Genomic DNA, 24,803 nt, shown 5'->3' with positions numbered 1-24,803 from the left:
CCAGGGGGCGACGCTCTGCCCACCAGGGGGCGATGCTCTGCCCATCCTGGGCGTCGCCATGTTGCGACCCTCCTGGGTGTCGCCATGTTGCGACCAGAGCCACTCTAGCGCCTGGGGCAGAGGCCACAGAGCCATCCCCAGCGCCCGGGCCATCTTTGCTCCAATGGAGCCTTGGCTGCGGGAGGGGAAGAGAGAGACAGAGAGGAAGGCGCGGCGGAGGGGTGGAGAAGCAAATGGGCGCTTCTCCTATGTGCCCTGGCCGGGAATCGAACCCGGGTCCTCCACACGCTAGGCCGACGCTCTACCGCTGAGCCAACCGGCCAGGGCCAGTGTTTTTTTTTTTAAGTGAGAGGAGAGGAGATAGTGAGACAGACTCCCGCATGCATCCTGACTGGAATCCACCCAGCAACCTGTCTGGGGCTGATGTTCAAATCAATTGAGCTATTTTTAGCTCCTAAGGCTGATGCTCAGACCAACTCAGCTATCCTCAGCACCTGGGGCCGAGGTTTGAACTAATCGAGCCAGTGGCTGTGAGAGAGGAAGAGAGAGAAAGGGGAAAGGGAGGAGAAGAGAAGCAGATGGTCATTTCTCATGCGTGCCCTGACCAAAGATTGAATCTAGGACATCCATATGCCAGACCAATGGTCTATCCACTTAGCCAAACAGGCAGGGCTCACAATAGTTACTATTTTTTTTTAAGAGAGAGACACAGATAAACAGGAAGGGAGAAAAAAAGCATCACTTCATAGCTGTAGCACCTTAGTTGTCCATTGATTGTTTTCTCATATGTGCCTTGACTGAGGGGCTCTAGCTGAGCCAGTGACCCCTTGCTCAAGCTAGTGATCCTTGGGTTTTAGCCAGCAACCATGGGGTCATGTTTACGATTCCATGCTCAAGCCAGTGACCCTGTGCTCAAGCCAGCAACTTCGGGGTTGTGAACCTGGGTCTCTAGCATCCCAGGCTGATGCTCTATTCACTGCGCCACCACCTGGTCAGGCCCCATATTAGTATTTTTAAAGTCCAGCATTAACTGTCACGTTGGATAACACAGTTGACAAAGTGAAATCAATTTTTTTTTTTTTACACAGAGACAGAGAGAGGGTCAGAGAGAGGGATAGATAGGGACAGACAGACAGGAACAGAGAGAGATGAGAAACATCAATCATCAGCTTTTCGTTGCAACACCTTAGTTGTTCATTGATTGCTTTCTCATATGTGCCTTGACCATGGGCCTTCAGCAGACCAAGTAACGCCTTGCTCAAGACAGTGACCTTGGGCTCAAGCTGGTGAGCTTTTGCTCAAACCAGATGAGCCCGCGCTCAAGCTGGCGACCTTGGGGTTTCGAACCTGGATCCTCCGCATCCCAGTCCGACGCTCTATCTGCTGTGCCACCACCTGGTCAGGCAAAGTCAAATTGGTTTTGAGGACTCCTCCAGTTTTATGGTTTTGGCCTACTTTTGTCTGATAACAGATTTTTGAGTGTTTTATCTCAGAGTTGGTAATAATAGAAATGAAGTGGCAATGAATGAACACAGGCCTTTCAAAGGGTCTTCACAATTTAGCCCAGTGACAGAGAAAGACTGCATCTATACTAATGAAAGAATAAGTTGTCCATACAGACAGTAACAGGGTGTTTATCATCGGGTGAAAAAAATTAACCCCAATCCCCACAATAAACTACACATGGGTATATAATTACTAAATGACGGTTTAGTGGGTGTACCAGAGGGGGTTGAATAATATCAAACTCAACAGTGAGCACCCCCATGGGTAAAGACCTGCACTCTTTCTGTACTGTTTGGCAATTAAAAAAAAAAAAAAGCCTCACATAACATGAAAAGGAGGAAAAGGAAAAGCACATCACAGTCAGGCCAGGAAACCAGCTTTGAGCCCGCAGGAATGCTCCTTACCTCGCTCACAGTTGGCTGCCATTTAAATGCGGCCATGGGTCCAGCCATCATCCCTTTCACAGTACTGGACTCTGGAATGGTGAGATCCTACAGCAGGAAAGGCATATCATCAAGACACCGTGGCAACCTCAGTAGCAGAAGTCTTCCTGCCCCAAACTGGGAAGCACCTCTTCACTGCTCTGCCTCCTTTAGTCATATTCCACCCAAACTAAACACCTAGCTAGCTCCAGGGTCCAGCATCCGTTCAAGCCCAAGGCCCAGCCATGGTTCTGATGACCATCCATGGGGAGAAACAGGGCAAGTTCTCATCAACACAGAGTGAGCCTTTCTTCTCTGTTCCTGAAATAACAAAATATGTTCTTATGTGTGATGGAGGAAAGCCCAATTTCGGTATGCAGTGTAGCCAGCAGGTCCCAGAAGAAATTCCTTATGGCGAATAATGAAGAAAACAGTACTGGCTTCAGAAGGACAGAGCAAGTATTAGACCTCAGGGTGGTCTTGGAGCCAAGAGCCCCGCTCCTCTACCCAGACTGATGTATGGAGAGGACCCAGCAGAATGACACTATTTCTCTTCAAGGGCCTAGTGCACACCCTGGGCAAAGCAGCATTGTTCCAGCTTTACAACTGGTCTCTTCTTGTCTCCTTCACCACTGACTTTACCTCCGACTCCCTTTCTCCGTCTGCCATCTTCTGGCCAGTGGCCCTCCTGACATTTCTAGTTGGATATCTAGTGGGAATCTCAACATGCCAAACTGAACTCTTTAAAGGTTTCTAAAAAGAATGTTACTTATTAATTTTAGAGAGAGGAGAGAAAGAGAGAGAAGGGGGTACAGAAAGCATCAACCTGAAGTAGTTGCTTCTCGCATGTGCCTAGACTGGGCAAGCCTGGGATTGCGAACCAGCAATCTTAGCATTCCAGGTTGACGTTTTATCCACTGCTCCACCATAGGTCAGGCTAAAGATGTGCCTTGACCAGTCAAGCCCAGCATTTTGAACATTTGACCTCAGCACTCCAAGTTGATGATCTATCCACTGCACCACCACAGGCCAGGTGAATTTCTTTTTTTTTTTAGAGAGAGAGAGAGAGGGAAAAGTAGGGCTGGGAGACAGACAGCATCAATTATGGTATGTTGTTGCTTCTTGTAATGTGCACCGACTGGGCATGCTTGTGGTTTTGAACTGGCGACCTCAGCGTTCCAGATCGATGCTTTACCCACTGCGCCAGCACAGGTCAGCTTCCAACTGAACTCCTGATTTCACTGCCCAAATGGTTCCCTCCAGTCTTCCCACCTCAGCATGTCCATACTACCAGGCCAAGATCCTTGGAGCCCTTCTTCTTCTTTCAAATAAAAAATATATATACTAAGGATTTTATTTACTGATTTTAGTGGGTGCGGGGGAGGAGCATGAAGCATCAACTCATAGTAGTAGTTGCTCCTCGTGTGTACCTTGACCCGGCAAGCCTGGGGGTTTCGAACTGGCGAGCTCAGCGTTCCAGATTGATGCCTATCCACTGTGTCACCACAGGTCAGGCCTTGGAGTACTTTTTGATTCTAAACCCCTCTCTCTTCTAATCCATCAGCAATGATTATGGCTTTATAAATGGAAATCTGCAACCCCTTCATCTAAGCACCCACACTAACACCCAAGGCTCAGGCCACTGCCTGTCACTTGGACTGTAGCAAAAGAAGTCTCCTATTTCTGCTCTGGAGGCTTACAGTCTAGTCTGTACAGAGCAGCCAGAGTGAAAAGCATGCTGCTTCTCTGTCAAAACTGGCTTCCTGGCCTGACCTGTGGTGGCGCAGTGGATAAAGTGTTGACCTGCAAATGCTCAGGTCGCCGGTTTGAAACCCTGGGCTTGCCTGGTCAAGGCACATATGGGAGTTGATGCTTCCAGCTCCTCCCCCTTCTCTCTCTCTGTTTCTCTCTCTCCTTCTCTGTCTTCTCTCTAAAAATGAATAAATAAAATTAAAAAAAAAGTGTTATAAAAAATTAAAAAAACAAACAAACAAAAAAAAACTGGCTTTCTGTCTCCTAGTCAAGCCAGAGGCTTTGTTGTTGTGGCCTATGGGGCCCTACCTGTGCTGCAACCCCCCATTGCATGCTAACCTACACCCTCACCCTGTTCCTTTCTCTCCCCTCACCACTCTCCAGCACCCCTTATCCCTCTACCCTAGTTCCCCAAAACACCAAACATACAGCTGCCTCCGTGCCTTTGCATGGCTGTGAACACTCTCCCAACAGTTATCTACTTAGTTCATACGCTTACTTTATTTAGGTCTCCACTGAAATGTCACCTTATCAGTGCTGTCCCTAACCTCTCTTTACCTTCCTTCCTTGGAATGTGATGTTGATGATGACTATAGTGAGAGTAAATGGTTTTACAGTGTTTACCACGTGCCAGACATTACTGTGCTATTTTATATGTATGTTCTCACAAAACTGCCACAACCTCATGAAACAACTATTACCATCTCCATTTTACAGAGGAGAAAGCTGAGATAGAGAGAACTTCAGTAGCCTTGCCTAAGGTCACAGAGCTAATAATGAGTGTGGTAGATGAAATTCAAGCCCAGGGAATTGCCTCCAAGGTCTGTTATTATAAATAGGAACTTCACCAATTTGTTTACTTTAGATCCCGTGCTGGGACCATTCCTGGCACATAGTTGGTTTTCAACATTTACTGAAGAAACAAACACAGCAGGGGCCTATCTTCCATGCCGCTTTATCTCCAGACATCTGGCCTGTGGTAGTAATGCTCAATAGACATTTGTTGGATACAGAGGTTTGGGGAAAAGAGACCTAGTGCAGTACTGCCAGAAAGAATTTTCTGTCATGGCCCTGGCCGATTAGCTCAGTCAGTTCAAGTGTCGTCCTGAAATAAGGTCGTGGGTTTGATCCCTGGTTGCACATATGGGAAGCAACCAGTGAATGCAGAACAAAGTGGAACAGTAAGTGAATGCTTCTCTCTCTCTCCCCCTCTTTTCCTCTGTCTAAAAATGAAAAAGAAAGAATTTTCTGCCATGATGGACATACACTATGTCACCACTAACTCTACAGCCACCAGTCCACCATGAGGCTGGTGTGAATGAGAAACTGAATTTTAAATTGTATTTAATTTCAATGTAAATGGTCACCTATGACTGGGGGGCAGGACAGCTTTAATGACTTGCCCAAGACTAAAATGACAGAATAAGAGTAAGGCAGAGAACACAGCTCCCCCTCTAGCAGTAGAGGAAGACCCTGAGTCCCAATTGGTGCTCACTGCAGGAGTCTGGGACTTTAGGAGAGCCATGGGACTGACAGTTCCACTCTGTCAGGGTGCTTTGTACCGAGTTGTAGTTCTCAGCCCAGGACTTGGATGAGTGTCTAGACACAAACCCAGCCTTTGCCTGCCTGCACGTAATTGACACCTCCACCATCCAGGTCAGCCTTTCCGTTAATCCTCCCAGGACAGAGATGGCCCAGAACCGTGATCATCTGGGGCTCTGCCCAGTTATCAGCTTAGGGCCTAGGCTACAACTCTGTTTCAGAGAGGAGCTCGCTAGCCAGATGACAATTACTATAGCAACACACACTCTTTTTAGACTACAGGCTGGATCAGCTCGTAGGCTGCACCGAAATTCCAAACCCAGGCACATTCCTACATGCCGGAAGGCGCTTCATTAAGATCATTGGTCTGAATGGAAACCGCGGTGTCTTCCCAGTACGACTAGCCATGCTCTTTCCTCTCCTGACAAGTCCTTCGTTAGAGGCCAGGCCAAGCATGGAGACCCTGTAGAAAGAAACCCCCTAAAGGTCAACAGCAGGTAGAGCTCCTGGATGGAGACCTGGCTCTGAGAACAGTAGTAATGTTACAACTCCCCAATTACTAATTCAGACCAAAGGGGGAACTGTCTTCACTGGAAGCTTGTGAGGAGTCCCTGCAGGCAGCCTGGCAGTGGCCTCTGGGGTTGCACTGAAACAGTGCCCTCACTGCAAGGCAGGCTACTGCCGAAAATAATGAAGGCACGTCATACACCAAATGTGTAACGTGCTGCAGGCACAGTTCTGGGTGCTTTGCTCGTGTTACTCACTTAATTCTCACGACAAACCTAAGAGGCAGGTATCTTTATTACTCTCAATGATCAGAGGAGGAAACTGAACCAAAGGTAGGTGGTCAAGGGCGCACAGCTACAGCAAGTCATGGAGTCACAATTTAAACTAAAGGCCCTCCTCCTAACCTCTTCTTTTTACCTCTCTTTATCCAAAAAGCAGTTACATTTCTCTCTAGGGCCAAGAAAGGAGTTGGCAAAATCCATGGCTTAAGACAGCAGACAATGTGAATTTGGAGAATAGTATGAAACCTGAAGGCTCAGATTCCCTTGGATCCCTGGAAATACATTCAGCTGGATCCAGTAAGATCACACCCGACAAGTTGTTCACGCACCGCGCCTGGTAGATTCCTAACCCTTGCCTTGGGCTGGCAGTTCCCTACGCTCATGGTCACTAGAGGCTGTCCCTACCTATCCAGGTTCACTCTCATCTACTGTTATTCTTAGGTCATCTGACAGCAAGAGGACCTTCTATAACACAAAGGTCACAGAGTGGCAGCCCACAGCCGAATCTAGCCCAGAGATGTTCCTTTGGAATATGTGTTTTAAAATTCTGAGTTAGCTATGAATATTTAGAATTGGAACATTACATAAGCATATGTATTTCCGGATTCTCTTCAGAAAAACCCGATGATCTGGCAGATGCTGGCTGGAACGCATGGGCAAAGCATGACCTCCCCAGATCCCCAGCCACTGACACCCCAATGCTCTCAGCACGAAGGGGCAAGGCTGGGGAACCTCGTGCTTGAGCCACTGCTTTCTGCATGAGTTGGCTCCACTTGCTTCCATTACCTGTCTAGTCTTGCTGGTGTCTGAATTTACAAGTCTCGATCTGATGTCTAGCATTTCATCACAGCCTCGTCACCCAACTGTTTCTGCCAGCCATCTGGCTTCTACTCCCTTGATCCTGTTCTCACAGTTTCCCATGTTAGACAGACTACCCAGTTCATCTCAAATTCTCCTCTCTTGGCACCTGTGACTTGACAAAAATCTCCCGGGTCCAACATTCTTCCTATTCACTTCTCACATCTACATTTTTGTCCTGCTACTCTAAGCCTCCCGGGTAGTCTAAGCAACACCCCAAATGCATCGTACTCAGAACAGAACTAGTTCTCTTGCCCCCTAAGCCAGTTCTTCTCGACTCTTCTGCTCTTAAGAAAAGTATCACCATTTCCTCATGCACAAACTTCAAATTATCTCTCTTGACCGTTCCTCTTCACCCACTATATATAACCGGTCGCTAAATCTTACAAACTCTCCCTCTGAAGTCTATGAAGCGCCTCTCAGTTTCTTTCAATATTTGCTACCACCACTCCCTTAAGATAGCCTCTTATGAACACAAATCTGGGGTTAGCCTTCTAACTGGTTTTAAGCCTTTCTTCTCTGCCCTCCACGATTACCAATGCACAGCCCGGAGCCACCTACACACCCAGCGCAAACAACTTCATGGCCTCCTATGGACTTCATGACAATACAACATTGCCTACGTAGATCTCAGTGCTCTCCACAACCCAGTGAAAAACTACTTTGATCTCTCTGCTTTCCTTCCTGTCCTCTCCCTGTAATTCACATAAAACAAACTATCCACACTGACATTAAGCCCATGGGAGCTGCCTCCCCCTCAAGAATGCCTTCCCTTCTTTCTTTCACTTTCCAGTGCCAGCCCTTACCCGCTGCTCAGGTGGATCGTTCTCCTGACTTGAGCATTTAGTTAAATGCGTGATCTTTCGCTGCCTTGTGTTCCTATTTCACGCCTGTGCATACAGGCTGAATCCCTCCCCCTGGTCTGCAGGATTCCTTAGGACAGTATTCAGCACAGGACTCTAGGTTCACTCAGTAAAATGAAGCATTTTATAGAGCTCAACTCTGCAGCAGACAAAAGGAGGTCCCTAATCCCAGAAGCTGCAGAGATAAAACAAACCTTCTCATCCTTTGGGGGCCGACCCCGCTTCCGAGGACTCTGCTCTTGGGATCTTTTCAGAGGGGACTTGGAGCCTCTCTCTGAAGAGCCTGAAGACACCCTCTTCTTTCCTTCTCCCATGTTCTTCTTCACCTTCCCTTCAGACAGGCTAAGCTTGCGCTTCTCATCACCTGAGTTTGGCCTACTTCTCTCCTCACTGGAATTACGCCGATTCTTGTCATCAGCAGAACTGTGGGATGATGTCTGAAAGTTTAATAATAATAATGGTAACCACAATAGCCGCTGCCATTGTCACCACTGTTTATATGAGCCATGCATGCCATATGACAAGGATTTTACATGCATTATCTGCACAACCCTATGAAACAGGCTCCGCTGTTATCTCCATTTACATTTGGGGAAGCAGATTAAAAATGAAAAAATCAAATCACTTGCCCAGAGTCCCAAAGCTAAGAAGTGGGACTTATGCCAGGCAGTGGATAGGTCCCAGAGGCTATGTTCCTAATCTCTAAGCTATAAAAGGAGTGTACTCAGATACTTCTCCTGGGTCCAAGCGACTTTCCTAACAGCAACAATCTATTCCAGAAAGGTCAGCCACATGCATGGAGTTTCCAGCTGATTACCAAAACGCTGATACCTGAAAATTGAAGTAGCTCTCTCTCTACTGGCATTTCATAAGAATAGAGTTTCGAGTTTGGGTGACATTTAATCTGTTAGTATGCAAAAATAACCGGTCTGGCATTGGCATCAATCAAGAATCATGGAGCCTCTCACCTGCTCCTTCCCTTTGGCTCTCCTGAGGAACTCTTCCACAGCATCCACAGCTTGCTGGAACCGTTTTCCCTTGTTAATCTTTATCATTTCTTCCTTATGTGCATGATATGGCTTTAGCTGTTCCACTTTGATCCAGGCACTGGCAGAAAACACACACAGAAGGATATGATCCACACTGCCTATGCCAGAAAGTAAGACCTCACCCTGGCAGAATGCAATGCAAATATCCATTTGCTTTAATTAGTTTTTTTGTTTGTTTGTTTTTAGTGAGAGGGAGGGAGAGAAAGGGGGGACAGATAGGCAGGAAGGGAGAGAAATGAGAAGTACCAATTTATAGCTGCAGCACTTTAGTTGTTCATTGATTGTTTTCTCGTATGTACCTTGACCGGGGGGCTCCAGCCGAGCCAGTAACCCCTTGCTCAAGCCAGCGACCTTGGGTTTCAAGCCAGTGACCTTTGGGCTCAAGCCAGTGACCTTGGGGTCATGTCTACGATCCCATGCTCAAGTTAGCAACACCGCACTCAAGCTGGTGAGCCCACACTCAAGCCAGAGTCCTTGGGGTTTCAAACCTGGGCCCTTAGCATCCCAGACCAACACTCTATCCACTGTGCACCACCTGGTTAGGCGGGGCTTGCTTTAATTAGATTTTGAAACAGGCTTGCCATTTAAAACAAACAAAAAACATGCTATTGACCACTCCAAACTCTTAAGCCTAAAACTATACTTTCTTGCAATATGCCAAGAAGAGCAACAAGAAAAATCAGGCTATCCTCCAAATGAAATCAGATTATTTCCACTCCTATTCAACAGGTTTTCACACTGAACCACACACACCTGCCACATACTCAGAACAAAGGAAACCTGGAGATGCTCTCCCTTTCTCACCACACAGTACAGATGGCCACACATGAATCCTAAAAAAGCAGGCCACCTGGAAGCATCACTGCTCAGCAATAACCTAAACCAGATCAATGACCTGTCAATCAGCTCAGAATCAGGGATGCTATGAGGACTAAAGAAATGCAATATTTAAGGCCCTGGCCGGTTGGCTCAGTGGTGGAGTGTCGGCCTGGTGTGAGGAAGTCCTGGGTTCGATTCCTGGCCAGGGCACACAGGAGAAGAGCCCATCTGCTTCTCCACCCCTCCCCCTCTCCTTCTTCTCTCTCGCTTCCCCTCCCGTAGCCAAGGCTCCATTGGAGCAAAGATGGCCCAATCGCTGGGGATGGCTCCATGGCCTCTGCCTCAGGCGCTAGAGTGGCTCTGGTCACAACAGTGACGCCCCCGATGGGCAGAGCATCGCCCCCTGGTGGGCCTGCCGGGTAGATCCCTGTCGGGCGCATGCGGGAAAATACAAAAAAAAAAGAAAAGAAATGTAAACACTTAAAATCTTTTGCTCTTACAGATATTTGCCGCTGTGGGAGTCTATATTTGCTCATAAATGATTGTATCCATGGCTACTGACCACATAGAACATGTGACACATGGCTTGGAATAAGGGCAGCAGTCACAAAGGAAGGCCTCCTACCACTGGTGCATAACACATGAAAGTGAAAAAAGCCCTCGATTGTCAATTCTGGAATATTTGGCCAACTATACTTATCTGAACAATTTGCCCCAGCTGACTTTTTGTGGTTTCCTTAAATGACATTCAGTTTCCCAGTATAAAGGAGAGAATTTTATATGGTTGGCAAAGGTAATAGTTAATTTATATGTTTTACCCTATAACATTCACAGGTTTCACAGTATAACCTTCTGAAAAAATGGGTCAGGTTAAGGATATAGAAACTGGGTTATCACACTAACTTAAGGTTCTTTCTGTCAGAGGAAGCTAGAGAATCTTCACTAATCCTAGTAAAAGTGCTAACCCCTTACATAAAAATAGTGCGGGCAACTGACCAATAGACCAATAGACACCTGTGTGTGGATTGTTGTGCTAATAGTTGTGACAATGGATCTCTACAAACCCAACAGCCATGGGACCATCAACCTGCAAATGTGACAGCAAACCAGAACTAGCCATGTTATCTATAGGTAAACAAAACTAGACAGAATGGCTCTGGCCAGTTGGCTCAGTGGATAGAGCATTGGCCTGGCATACAGACGTCCCTGGTTCATTCCCTTATCAGGGCACACAGGAGAAGCGACCATCTGCTTCTCTTCCAAATGCTCTCCCCCTTATCTCTCTCTTCAACTCCCACAGACAGTTTTTTGATTGGTTCGTATGTTGGCCAAGGCACTAAGGATAGCTCGGTTGGTCTGAGCATTGGCCCCAGGTGGGGGTTGCTGGTGGATCCAGGTTGGGGTGCATGTGGGAATCTAACTCACCTCCTTCACTTAAAAAACAACAACAAAAAACCACTAGACAAAATGGACAATAAAAGGGGACTCAGACATTGGTCTCACTGCATTGAGCTTCCACCAGATGGGGTAAGCAGGTACCCTTCTGTGACCAATTCATTTTAAAGTTTGAAATTTGACACAGTTGAGCCAATAGATCCAATCTATAGGTAGGCAAACCAGAATTAAATTTCAACCCCACATTGCCTGGCAAATACACCACTGAACTGACCTTCTTGCTCCTCCTTGCATATATAGTGTTTCTAAAGGACAGGCCATCAGAGCAATCAGATACAAAGACAGACACGTCCTGAAAAGCAAGTTAAGCTGTCAAACTAACTGGTGGCTTGAATATGACACAAGTATCAGTAATTAAGCTTAAAGAACCACAGCCCTCAAGACAGGTGTCTTCCTTTTCTGAGCTTCAGATCAGAAGCTGAGCTCTGCACAAGTTCTAGTATAAGACCAATGTGGTGGTTTTCATGGAACCCTTGAGATAGGACAACACACTCTAAGACTCCTAATACCTACCGCCTTCCCACATTAACCTGATTCACACTAAGTGAAAGGGTAAGGACATCTGTGGAGGAAGCACCAATAAATCCATGCCTATGTGGAGAACAGTCCAGTCAAATTCCATTCAACCTCAAGACTGGCATTTGAAATACTAAAATGAAAATGTCCTCTATGATCTTTTTTTTTTTTTTTTTACAGAGACAGAGAGAGAGAGTCAGAGAGAGGGACAGATAGGGACAGACAGACAGGAACAGAGAGAGATGAGAAGCATCAATCATTAGTTTTTCCTTGCGACACCTTAGTTGTTCATTGATTGCTTTCTCATAGGTGCCTTGACCGCGGGCCTTCAGCAGACCGAGTAACCCCTTGCTCGAGCCAGCGACCTTGGGTCTAAGCTGGTGAACTTTGCTCAAACCAGATGAGCCTGCGCTCAAGCTGGCGACCTCGGGGTCTGGAACCTGGGTCCTCGGCATCCCAGTCCAACGCTCTCTTCACTGTGCCACCGCCTGGTCAGGCCCTCTATGATTATCTTTGAAAAGTAAAAATGATTTGCTAAATGAACTGATAGCATAAATGCTAATCTACATAAGAAACTAACCTGTTGTTGAAGTGTCCTGTCAGATCAGAAAAATGGCAAATAAAAAGCCAGCCCTCCAGAGTCCCAGAAGGATTACTTCCTGAAAGCAAACCAAACTGAAATCCCTTTGGCTGTCTGAATAGAACTTTTTCTCTCAAGGCTATAGTATTGCAAAACCCTGTCTCCTTAAAGAGGGTATGCTTTTCAGCAGGGGCTTCAATAATGCACCACTGAGGCTCAGCAGGCAGGCCTGACATGCAACTGGTGCTCAATAAATAATTACGGGGTAAATGATGCCTTCCAGGCACATTCAGGGTAACTCTAGGTTAAATGTTGTAAGGCTTTAGCGGCTTTTTGTGGTTGTGCTGTTGTTTGTATATTTTTTTAGTGACTGCTGTTGCTTTCCTTGATATAAAGCTGCAATTTGTGATTTCCCTCATGTCATTTTCCTAATGCCTACATGGAGCTGGACCTTTTCCACCCAACTTGCTGTAGGCTGGGAAGTCAGAAAAATCAAGCTTAGCCAAGTTGTGTCTAAAGTACATGCCTTTGCTTTTATGTAATAGGAAGTTAATTACATATTGTTTGTAGAACTCAATGCCTGAAAACAAAGTAGCAATCAGTGAGTTCACTACAAAGTACAAAAGGGAAGATCCCTTAAGATATTTGGCTTAGTAGAAAAAAGCAGGATGCAGAGCAGGGTGTGTCCTGTGCTACCACTTGTGTAAAAATATAACTTCTTGATTACATACACACTATCTCCAGAGGGCCGTGGGTAAGAAACACTGCATAACCCTGGGCAGGGAACTGGGGGGCTGAGGGAGAGACGAATGAAATCCTTTCAGGGTATACAGCTTGAGTTCTTTGGGGGATAACTATAAATACGTATTATCTTTTTTTAAAACATCAAATCAACAATAAAGACCTCTGCTGTAGAACAAGGGTTATTCTGACTGCCTGGACAGTTTTCTTCATTACTTCCTTGTCTGTTAAGTTTGCTCAGGTGGGTAGCTACTGCTTGGCTGGTTTAGCTGCACCTGCAGCACATACAAGAGCAGCTAACTTACCCTGATATTCTGATATGCCCCCTACAAAATCTTTTCATTTGTAAAATCTAAACCTTCCAGTTAGCCAACCTCAGAACACACTCTACTCAAATGAGTTTAAAAACCTCACATTTTCAAAAACTTCCATAATTCTGATATGCTGTCCCCTTAAATTAAAATCATACCATGCAACTATCATATTAAAGAAGCCAGTCTATGAATAATCTCAAACACCTCACATATGTGTCTCAGACTTCGCAGACACAATGACCTGGGTGGAAAAGAGAGAGAACACAGGCAAGCATAGTCCAAAGGTGAGGACAAGAACAGGGTCAAAAGATGTGGGTTCGCTTCACCATCTGGATTTGGTGAGTAGTATTAGTAAACAAGTTCTAAGCTCCCCCACCCCAAAACACTGAGAAAGGCTAAGTATTACAGAGATGTTAGAGGTCCAAGTCTAAGCCATTCAGGAATCAAGACACCCAAAAACCACAACTCGAAAAATAAAATGAAGAAATCACAAAGAAAATAATTTAGAATTTCTCAGTTAATTTCAAGCAATGATTATTATATGGACATCAACAAAGACTTGCAGATAAGACATAGGTTTTGTTCTCAAAACTTGAAAACATTCCCAAATGCTGCACGAGGCTCTCAAGCTGCGCTGTCTACCCCAACGCAGCCAGCTGCTTCTTTTTATGCAAGTGTCTGTAATTCCGGTGCATGAGACCTGCTCTGGGAGCCCACTGCCTCGGCCGCCAAAGGAGTTACCTGTAGGCCGGGAGCTGATGCTGGCGCCGGGGAGGAGAATCTACTCAGCGCTCTCTAGGACAGCTACCGTCCAGCCCTGGCAGAGGGACGCTGCTGGCTCAGTCCAAGTATCCAGAGCAGTGGCCTTCACTATCCCTTTGGCTCAATTCTCCAACTACTATATTACAGTTTCAAATGTGGGGGAAGTGGGCCAATAATTGCCAGGTGAAAAGAAAAAGGGAAGTTCAGATGGTTCCTATCTGTTATGCTATGAGCCACAGATTTTTAAAGAAGTTATCTTAGTATTCAGCCTGCCCCACCTTCTATCTGGCTTGATGTAAAAGTTCCTCAGGCTGACATCTTATTACTTAAAATCCACAGCTCTCCTGCCTCTCAGTTTCTATACCGACCATTATGCCACAGCATTCTCGGAACTGGTTTGTTTCTGGTGGTTCTGAGCACCTACAAACTAAACGAACCCCCGCCAATCTGTCATCCGCAGTCACTGATTCAACTTTTAAACTGAGCTCAGTTTCTACTCTGATGGGCAGCCACTTGTCCAAGGGGGTGGGAATCATGCTCCTGAGATTTAAGCTTTGGTTGCGGTCATCTGGTGGAGTTGTTGGCAAAGTTATCTTTTCCTCTGTATTTCTATGAACTAGAAAACACTCCGCCTCAAAGAGGGTCCAGCCATCTGACTAAGCCTTCACTTCATGGGAGACTGGTCAGGAAAGCTTGGCCCTGTCTTCCTGACAGCGAGATGGAACCATGATTTGTTCCATGTTCTAGCAGAGTAGGGAGAGAAAAAAAGCAGGTTTCTAAGACTGAAATCATCATTTATCTTAAGGAACTACTCTTTTCATTCTTTAATAAAGGTCCTTGCTAATATAAAAAACCCTATCTCTATACATTTTCTCCATAGAACACCTGTGACTGAATCCTATATTCTTTAGGACTACAGGAACAGCCCCACTGGGTCAGACCCTGTCCACCAAGGTCAGGGCCCAATCACCAGAGAAGCCTCAACTCCAGGGTGTGCTGGGAGCCCATGCCCCTCTCCCTGACATCAAGTATTAAAAGTGAGGTAGAACCCAGCTTCTTTTATAGCCATTTATGGCTCTGTCCCTCACAAATTTGTTATCCCTAAAAAGTTCACTTGCATTTCCTGTCTAAACCACCTCTTAAAAAAAAATTATTATTGCCTGACTGGTGGTGGCGCAGTGGATAGAGGACTTCAGCATGGGATCACAGACATGATCCTGTGGTCACTGGCTTGAGCCCAAAGTTGCTGGCTTGAGCAAGGAGTCATTGATTTGGCTGGAATCCCTGGTTAATGCACATGTGAGAAGCAATCAATGAACAATTAAATGTGACACAAATACAAGTTAATGCTTCTCATCTCTCTCCCTTCCTGTCTGTCTCTAAGTTAAAAAAAATTATTAATTTTAGAGAGAGGAAGAGAGGGAGGGAGGGAGGAAAGGAGGGAGAAAGAAACATTGATCTGTTCCTGTTTGTGCCCTAACCAGGGACTGAACCCACAACCTTTGCATATCAGGACAACACTCTAACCAATTGAGCCACCCGCCTAGGGCTAAACCATCTCTTAAATCAGGGGTCAGGAACCTATGGCTTGCGAGCCAGATGTGGCTCTTTTGATGGCTGCATCTGGCTCACAGACAAATCTTAAAAAAATAATAATAATAACGTTAAAAATATAAAACATTCTCCTGTATTATAATCCATTCATTTCCTACTGCTCATGATCATGGTTGCGGGTGACTGGAGCCAATCACAGCTGTCCTCCGGGACAACACCAAATTTTTATTGGATAATGCCTAACATACACGGGTAGTTGTATGGCTCTCATGGAATTACATTTTAAAATATGTGGCGTTCATGGATCTCTCAGCCAAAAAGGTTCCCGACTCCTGTCTTAAATGTTTGTTTCATATTGTACTCCTTATATATCCTAAACATAGTCATACAACATTTAGGGTATTCTACCTGGGGTGCCCCTTGTTAAAGGGAGTTTGTGAACAAGGCAGTGTTTACTTCCTTAAGGCCATTTATTTCATCAATTTCAATTGTGCTTTTCAGTTTTTGTTTTTTTACATTAAAGAGTCAGGCCTGCTATAATCTGATTAAGTCCCTATTTTCCATGAGTTCCCATATTTCTTTCATACTTGATTAACTAAACAAAAAGTACAGTCAGGACATCCATACTGCCTCTGTTATTCCCAGCACACATTCCTTACCCTAAGCAGGGAGCCTCTCTCTGCCCACACATCCAACTCAAAGCCCAGATGTTTATAGTATTCCCACTGGCCTGCGAATACCCTTACTGTTCCTACCTATACAAAGTCTATATTCATCCTCAGAGTTTGACTCAAATTCCATCTCCTTTGACCTGGCTGTTCTTCACTGATTATATTCCAGAGCCCTTTAATAATGACCAAGATCACTCATTCTTCACTTAATCCCATCTTAGATGTTTATGTCACCTGAGTCTCTAGGAGACGGGCCCCACAACATTCACTTTCCTGGCATGTTTCCTTCAGTGTCAAGCAATGCAGAGTGTGGTTGTAAAATTAGCACTGTTTTATGCATTAGGACAATCTTTCTTGTGAAATCTATGGCATACTAAACACTCCCTCTTCTAGAGTGTCTGACTTTCACAGCTCCAGGATAGTGACTCCTTTGAAATATTGCCATCAAAAGACTGCTAACTTGGTTTGTAACAGGGAACTGGGACTGGCTATATCAGTGTATCTGTATGATGCCAGGAAAATGCTAAACCAGGATGAGTAAGCACTCTGACACATAAACTCCTGAGGGGATGAAGAATAGTGTTTATAAGAGATTTCCGTATATCACTTTTTAGGAATATGTATTCTGATTATTGGTATCAGATTATCAGAAAAGTCACATTTCACTAAACCATAATCACATTTTCCTGTAACAGGAATACAACTACTTAAATCAAACCATCTAGCTAGACCTAGGTAATCAACTTGATGTAAGTGATGAGAAAACTAAACAAATCACTCAAAGAAATACACATTCTTCCCCTGACTGTGATTTCTTATATGGTCTATCAAGGAATCGCAAATTAATGGCTCTGAGTTCAACTCTAGGACAGGTCTGGTTAAAAAGCTTTACTGTTACAATGTTAGAGCGAATTATTTAGTCTTATAAAAGAAAGCAGATTAAACAATTCCTTTTATTTTCACTGTAGACCTCATGCACAAGCCACAATGATAAAGTTTTTTAAAACGAGAACCAAATTTGGGTTTCAGAAAAGGAACCACCTATGGAATTGGGTAAAGAGACATGAGAAACTATCTCAATGTGATTATCAGATTCAGAAGGTGGTGAGTCCTACCTCTCACCTGACTGACATTGGTATTACCCAGGACAATTTCTACAAGATAGGACTGGCACCTTTTATTTAGGTATGAGGATATGCCATCCATAAGACTGAACTAGAGTCTCTGGAATATTCTCAAAGCAGCTCAGACCCAGGGCAACGTCTAAACAAAGGGAAAGTGAAACTTTTGGTAAACACTACTCACTGATCCTCTGTTCCAAAAAACTTCACAAAGAAGCATTTCTTTCCACGAGGTTTCTTCAAATCCTTAGGTGGATTAACAATCTAGTGGATAAAAGGAGGAAAAAAGTTTTTTTCTCACAGAATCGAAGTTTGTAAGAAAAAAATGAAATAAAACAAAAGAAATGTCTTAAAATAAAAACCCAAGGCCTAGTATATGTCTAGCGTAGCACTTTTCTACAGAAGTTCTCTATAGCTAACATGTAGCAAAGTGTTCGGTAGATACAATTTCCCTTTTACTGAAATGACCCTATTTTAAAAGCAATTAAAACCAAGACCAGATCATTCCTCCCCAAAGCAACCCTGTCATCACTGAAGAAATGTAAAGGACACTTTTAAAAGCACTTCAATGCAGGAAGAGCTGAGACAGGTAACAGTGACAAAGACAACTGAGGCACTTGAAAATTCCATACTGCAAACACACAGTCTAAAGATATATTTCTGCGGCTCCTGGCAAGAATATAAAAACCGAACATTTGGAAAGCTATGATGGATTGCCTCATGCAAAATCTGAAATGCCAACTTCTGCAAAGCAGCTCTGGAGCAGCACATATGGTAATATGGAAAGAAGATTTAAACTGAGTTGGGACAAAAATACTTTGACTTTTCACTAACCTACATTTAGATTTCTCTCTTTCTGGAGAATTTATTTTCTTCTCCTTTTGTTAGATTTCAGTATAAAGCTAAATCCAAACTAGACTTGATTTCCAGGATTAAAAACCTCCACCAGAACCATTTCTAATTCAAGAAATAAGCAATTACTGCAGATTAAATGACCTGGTTTATAGTCTAAGGCTTTTTCTGAACGAACTGATACTAGAGAAAAACAATTGTGAGCATTATTTAAATAGAAAACAGTTTAACTCAATGCCAGAAATGGAGAGGAACTCATCTTACATTCTTTACCTCTTCAAACTCAACTTCAGATGTCTTTCTTAGTTTACAGCAAGAACACTCACCTTTCCTGGCCACGGAGGGTACCGGCCGAGTTTCCCCCTAGAGAAAACACAGAGAGTCAGCATTGCCAGTCCATCCCTTTCAGCCCTCTCAATATGCAATTTAATTTCCTAAATCGCCACTTGCACCTTCCAATGGCAGAACAAAAGCTGGCAAACAGGAGTTCTTCATCTGGCTCCTATGGATGGACCCAACAAGCCAGCACCCCTCAGAAGTGGAATGCAAAATTGTATGTGCGTAAGATACGTGCATTCTTCTGGTAACAAGGGATACAACAAAACCACCAAGAGTCGCTTGTTTAGAGCCTCCCCGCGATGGGGGTGGGAGGGCAGTTTGTTCTGTAAACACAGACTTCCCCTTACAGTCTGTTTTAATTCACCGCGAGACCAGCCAGCTTTGCCAAATATTAATGGAAGCCTTCCTCTGGGTCGAGAAACAAGCTACGCAGCTCGAGGGGAGGCGGCGACTGTCAGTCTTGGTTCGGGCGGTTGTCTAGGACACAAAAACAGACCACGAGAGGCACCAAGAAGGCACCGGTCACTGCCTAAAGGAGCGGTGTCTCCTCCATTTCTTCACAGGGCAGCGCCATCAGTCCGGTTTCGACATCCCCGGCCGAGTCGCCCGCACAGGTCGGTTCCATCGCAACGCGGATTTTAACGGGCTTCTCCGGGCGAGACAGCCCCGCAGCCGCCCCGGCTCTCCCGCTTACCCGGCAGCCCCAGCAAGACCCGGAGGAACCGGCGTCCGCGGCCGACGCCGGGGATGCCCTCCACAGTAGCTGCCGGCGTCCGGGCTGGAGCGTAGCTCTCTCCCCGGCGGCCTCGCGGTTCAGAGCGGGGCCCATCACGGCCACCCTCGAACTCAGTCCCCCGGGGCCAGGGCTGCCCCTTCCGCCCGGCGTCGTTCCCAGCGCCCGCACCTCATCTCGCCCTTTCCGCGGCCTGGAGCGCACAGAAAGGCAGCTCCGGGGCTGGCCATGAACTCCCCGCCCAGGGCAGCAGCTCCCCGGCGCACCTCGCTTGGCCCCAGCCGCCAGGACTCACCACACCAAATCGCCGAGCCGCAGACTCACAGCCGCCATCTTACCACCCAACCACCACCGACGCACGGGCCGCCGGGAACTTGAGCTTGCTCTGGCACCGCCCATTGGAGTGCGCCCGGCCACGTGACGGGGACGGCTGTCATCGGCCTAACCGCTGCTCTGATGTCACCGCGCCCGCCGGGGCTTATTGGCCGGGCGAGAGGCACGTGACTAGGGCGCAGCGGTCTCAGCGCGCCGGAGCCCCGAACTCCCGGCTCCTTCCTCCTCCCTCGGGCTCGTGACAACGAAGCATCCGCGGTCTGAGGCGGTGGCGAAGGCGGCGGCGGCGGCGACGACGACGGCGACGACTGAGCCGCGGATCGAGTGCGCGAGGGAGCCGGCCCTGCGGCCCGCCCCGCCGCGGGATCCTGGCCTCTGTCTCCCTCTACCTCGGCGTTTCCGTGACGGCAGTTAGTCCCGGGCGGGCCCCGGGGCCGGCCGCGTCGCCGCGCCGGCAGCTGCTCTGACGGATCTCGGCGCGGCCTGGAAGCCAGCCTCCGCCCGCGCCCGGGGCCCCGCGCCCGGGGGGCGCCCCGGGGCTTCGGAGCGCGCTCTCTAAGGGCCGCTCTCGGGGAGCGGCTCCGACCCCGAGCCCTCGATCGCGCTGCAAGTTCTCCCAGGGCGCCGGGGCAGCCCGCCCTGAGGTCCGGAGCTGTTCCACCGCCTTGGAGCCGGCATCTCTCCGCTCCCTCCTGGGCCGGCAGGCGGCACGGCCGGCGAGGCCGCCCCAGGCGCTCGGGGACCCGGCCATGGGCCGCGGCGCAGGCCGGCCGCCCGCCAGGAGGCATGGCTCGGGGGCCGGCCGCTAGCAGCCCTGCAACCCGGGCTCCCGGGCCGGCAAGAGGACGGTCGCGCGCGGACGAACGCGGCCCGTGGGGCCGTAGCCTGCGTCGCTCCGGGGACAAAGGTGCGTGTCTTTGTCGCGACCGGGCTCTCACGTAAGCCGAGTTGTAGTTTGACACTTTTCGAGAAGTTCGGAGCCGGTTGTTGTGGCGACAGGAAAGCAGAGGCCAGGAGCAGTTGCAATACGTGAGCTCTTGAGCCGTTGAATGGGGAACTAGGAACAAACAGTTCAGCACAGCGACAGCCCCGAAGTCAGATTCCAGGTAGAAAATAAAAATTTTCAAAAGGGCCTATTTCCAGTTGCAGACTCTAAAGTCTAAGTCAAGTGTGAACTTAGAACCGGACTTTTCTTGGGTCGCCGCCTACTTGAAAAGGTGGCGGGTTCACACACATCTGTAGGCGAGTTTTTGTGGGTTTTTGTGTGTTTTTTTTTATACCCGGAGGCTTTGGTGTAAGCGGGGTGTGTGTTTAGCGAACTACCTTGTACACAACCTGCTTTTTCATTGGAGTTCAGTTTCCCTAAAGTCCTGTCAGTTACACGAACTGTTATTTACCGCTTTGTTTTAAAGACAAAAAGATATTTTAGAGCATAGTTATGATTCCAGGAAGTAATTTCATAAAATTAAACACAAGTTTCTAATTTTAAAACTCTAATTTTCGATGGGATACCCTGTCTCTCTCTCTCTTTTTTTTTTTTTTTTAACAGAGACAGAGAGTCAGAGAGAGAGCGATAGATAGGGACAGACAGGAATAGGGAGAGATGAGAAGCATCAATCATTAGTTTTTCGTTGTGGCGCCTTAGTTGTTCATTGATTGCTTTCTCATATGTGCCTTGACCCGGGTCTTCAGCAGACCGAGTAACCCCTTGCTTAAGCCCGCGACCCTGGGTATTGGGTGAGCTTTAGCTGAAGTGAGATGAGCCCATGCTCAAACTGGCGATTTTGGGGTCTCAAACCTGGGTCCTCCACATCCCAGTCCGATGCTCTATCCACTGCGCCACCGTCTGGTCAGGCTAATTTTCAAGGAATTGAAGGATATTTTAATGACTTGATAAAAAATATGACTTAATTAACATCACACTAGGCCTAGAGGCATTCCCTTTAGAGTCAGGAACATGGCAAAGACTGTATTGTCTAATATTATCTTGCAAGTTCTAGCCAATGCAATTAGACATGAAACAAAAATAAAACAGAATTTTCCAGAAAGAAGACAAAATTCTCATTTCTGTGGATGACAGGATAGCTTATTTTGAAACAAAGGGGATACTCATTAAAACAGGAGTTCAGAATAATTACAAAATTAGCATGCAAAATTCAGGGGGGTTTTTTTTGTGTGTGTTTTTTTTTTAATGTTTCAGCAATAACCAGTTTGAAAATGTAATTAGTAAAAGGCTGGGTAGTAAAAATACATCATTCCTGGAAATAACCCGAGATAACAAAAGGAGGCTAGCATTTCATCAGTTGGTGGTTTTTAAGAGGGCCTTTTTTTTTTTTTGTAGGATACTGTACTTTTACTTAGAATAAAGTTTAACTCATTAAAGGTGAGTTCAGGCATACCTCATTTTATTGCGCTTCACTTTATTGCCCTTCACAGATGTTGCGTCTTTTACAAATTGAAGGCAAGACCCTCCACCAGCAAAAAGATTACCACTCGCTTTACTGTGGTAGTCTGCAACTGAACCCACAATATCTCCAAGGTATGCCTATATTTAAATACTTAGTTTTTCTTAAGACTATACGTTTTTGCTGATCTTGTTTTATTTACAAATTAAGAATGTTTATATAAAACCCAAAATGCTTCCTTTACAAAGCTTCAATTAAGGCACCAGATTAACAGATTGAATTCCCCTAAACAATGGGCTCTTTTTACAAAGGTAAATGTCTTTAAATGTTTTATACTGCATTTAAAGTTTTATATACTTGTTCTTTCAAATACTTCAAAACTTCTAAAACAGTGAACTTATAAACCTAATAGTAAAATCTTTCCAAGGACTTAATTAAGTCTTGTGAGTCAAATAAATGTAGGTCAGGTTCTTTTAAATATACACTTCCAAACTTATCTTTTCTTAAGGATTTGAAAAGTCTGGGCCCTGGCTGGTTGGCTCAGTGGTAGAGCGTCAGCCTGGCGTGCAGGATTCCCGGGTTCGATTCCTGGCCAGGGCACACAGCAGAAACGCCCATCTGCTTCTCCACCCCTCCCTCTCTCCTTCCTCTCTGTCTCTCTCTCTCCCGCAGCCAAGGCTCCATTGGAGCAAAGTTGGTCCAGGCGCAGAGGATGGCTCCATGGCCTCTGCCTCAGGTTCTGGTTGCAACAGAGCATCGCCCCCTGGTGGGTGTGCCGAGTGGATCCTGGTCAGGCGCATGCGGGAGTCTGACTGCCTCCCCGTTTCCAACTTTAGAAAAATACAAAAAAAAAAAAAAAAAAGTCTGTCAGTTACTAGTGTCAAATTCTCTTAAATGTATCTAATGACTTAGTACACACAATAGCAGTTTTGATTATAAGGAACATCTAAGTGTCAATACGTTATAGGTTTGATTTAATTTATTCTCTTATATCTATAAATTGTCAGGCCTTCAGAGTCACTTAAACCACAAAGAGAAACAATGTTACTATCTAAGTGGACTGAAGTTACAATGTCTAAAATTTGGGTCAGGATAAGGTTACATTTTAAAATTTTGGTTGCTTCTAGGATGACCTTGCATCCCAAGAGAAACAGTGTTATCATCTAAGACTGAAGTTACAATGTCTAAAATTGTAATTCTGCCCAATGCACAGGGGTTGCGGGTTCTAGAAGCAGAATGAATGCAGGACTGGATGGAGCAACTGAGTAGAACAGCGAATTAATGCTTCTTTCTCCTTTTCTTCCAGCTCTCCCTCTCTCCGTCTCTCCCTCCCTCCTTTTCTTTCTTTTTCAGATCAATGGAAAAATTAAAATTAGGGTCAGGATTAGGTTACATTTTTAAATTACTGATGTAGGTGGGGTGGAGACCAGGCTGCCTCTTCTAGGATGACCTTTCCTGCATCCCATTGGTTAATTTTCAATTCCCTTTTTTTAAAAAAAATTTCTTATTTATTCATTTTAGAGAGGAGAGAAGGGGGGGGAGAGAGAAGGGGGGAGGAGCAGGAAGCATCAACTCCCATATGTGCCTTGACCAGGCAAGCCAGGGTTTTGGACCAGCAACCTCAGTGTTTCCAGGTTGATGCTTTATCCACTGCGCCACCACAGATCAGGCTTCAATTCCCTTCTTAAAGTGAGACTTGCCTGCTCTTATCAGTAGGGGACTTTTAAGCCTTCAGCTGAAATTTATTTCCAACATCTTAGTGCATGATGGTCTTTTGTGCCACCAGTCTTTTTTACTGCTCATCACTTTGTTGCCTAATTGGGGTTATATTTTAACTCTTTATTTTCAGATATTTTACTTTCTTGTCTGGTTTTATAGATCACAGTTTTATGGTCATAATAGGAAAAATGAATACTGCATATGCTATATAAATATCCAGATACATATATGAGTATATATAATATATGTAAATTCCTGAATTAATTCATATTTATGATCCATTTACATCAAAATGCACTGAGCTTTTTGGGGGAATTTATCAAAATGATTCTAAAAGTTATCTGAAATAATAAACAGGCTGGAATAGCCAAATATTACTTTTAAAAGAATAATAAAGATGAATTTTAAATTCACAATTTTGTAAAAGTATGCCATAATACCTCTTGAAACAGTGTTGTACTGTTTAAGGAATCTCCAGATGCTAGATCAAAATAACAGGGTGGATTTCAGAAGTAGATCTTAAGGTATCTAAGACACATTGTATGTGGTATATGCCAGATCATTCTGGCAAAAGAAGGATTATTTAGTGACTGATCCTGGGAAGAAACCAAGGTATATCATAGTTACCTTATATCATAGTAAATTTAATTCGGGTTAAAGTGTTCAAAGTGAAAATTATATCTGTGAAAGACTGGATAGGTCAGGTCTTATATATATAAAAATTCCTGGTTGGAGAAGAACTTCTAGGCACAAAAGTTCATTCTAGGCACAAAAGAAATGGGAAAAGCCATAAGGGGAAAGAGCCTAGTTTCAATTGCATAAAAAGTTAAAAAAAAATTTAATTTATTCATTTTTAGAGAGGAGAGAGAGAGGGAGAGAGAGACAGAGAGGAAGAGAGAGGAGAGAGAGAGAGAAGGGGGGAGGAGCTGGAAGCATCAACTCCCATATATGCCTTGACCAGGCAAGCCCAGGGTTTCAAACCGGCGACCTCAGCATTTCCAGGTCAACGCTTTATCCACTGCACCACCACAGGTCAGGCTAAAAAGTTTAAATTTATTTTATCATACCTCACTCTAAGCAAAATTAAACAGTTAATAATAATGAAGGAA

The 24,803-nt window shown here is 45.5% G+C and overlaps 2 protein-coding genes across 5 annotated transcripts in view; one reads left to right on the top strand and one right to left on the bottom strand.

The window, feature by feature from the left end:
* GLYR1 (glyoxylate reductase 1 homolog) overlaps positions 1–19,714 on the bottom strand; it is a 46,737-nt gene extending 27,023 nt beyond the window's left edge. For both annotated transcript variants that reach the window (XM_066274988.1, XM_066274989.1), the window contains exons 1-6: positions 19,533–19,714; positions 18,492–18,528; positions 17,498–17,577; positions 8,700–8,838; positions 7,926–8,168; positions 1,911–1,997 (exon numbers count right to left, since the gene is read on the bottom strand). In XM_066274988.1, the coding sequence (XP_066131085.1) occupies positions 1,911–1,997; positions 7,926–8,168; positions 8,700–8,838; positions 17,498–17,577; positions 18,492–18,528; positions 19,533–19,636 (690 nt within the window). In that variant the 5' untranslated portion in view covers positions 19,637–19,714. The remainder of the gene's footprint in view (positions 1–1,910; positions 1,998–7,925; positions 8,169–8,699; positions 8,839–17,497; positions 17,578–18,491; positions 18,529–19,532) is intronic.
* Positions 19,715–22,006: 2,292 nt separating this feature from the next.
* The window catches only part of UBN1 (ubinuclein 1), a 32,835-nt gene continuing 30,038 nt past the window's right edge, over positions 22,007–24,803 (top strand). For all 3 annotated transcript variants that reach the window (XR_010731190.1, XM_066274986.1, XM_066274985.1), the window contains exon 1: positions 22,007–22,109. The gene's annotated coding sequence lies outside the window, so the exon portion shown is untranslated. The remainder of the gene's footprint in view (positions 22,110–24,803) is intronic.

Source organism: Saccopteryx bilineata, chromosome 4 (genome assembly GCF_036850765.1).
Source record: "Saccopteryx bilineata isolate mSacBil1 chromosome 4, mSacBil1_pri_phased_curated, whole genome shotgun sequence".
NCBI lineage: Eukaryota > Metazoa > Chordata > Mammalia > Chiroptera > Emballonuridae > Saccopteryx > Saccopteryx bilineata.
The sequence above is the reverse complement of the archived record's forward strand: the minus strand, read 5'-3'. Positions and strand labels throughout refer to the sequence as shown.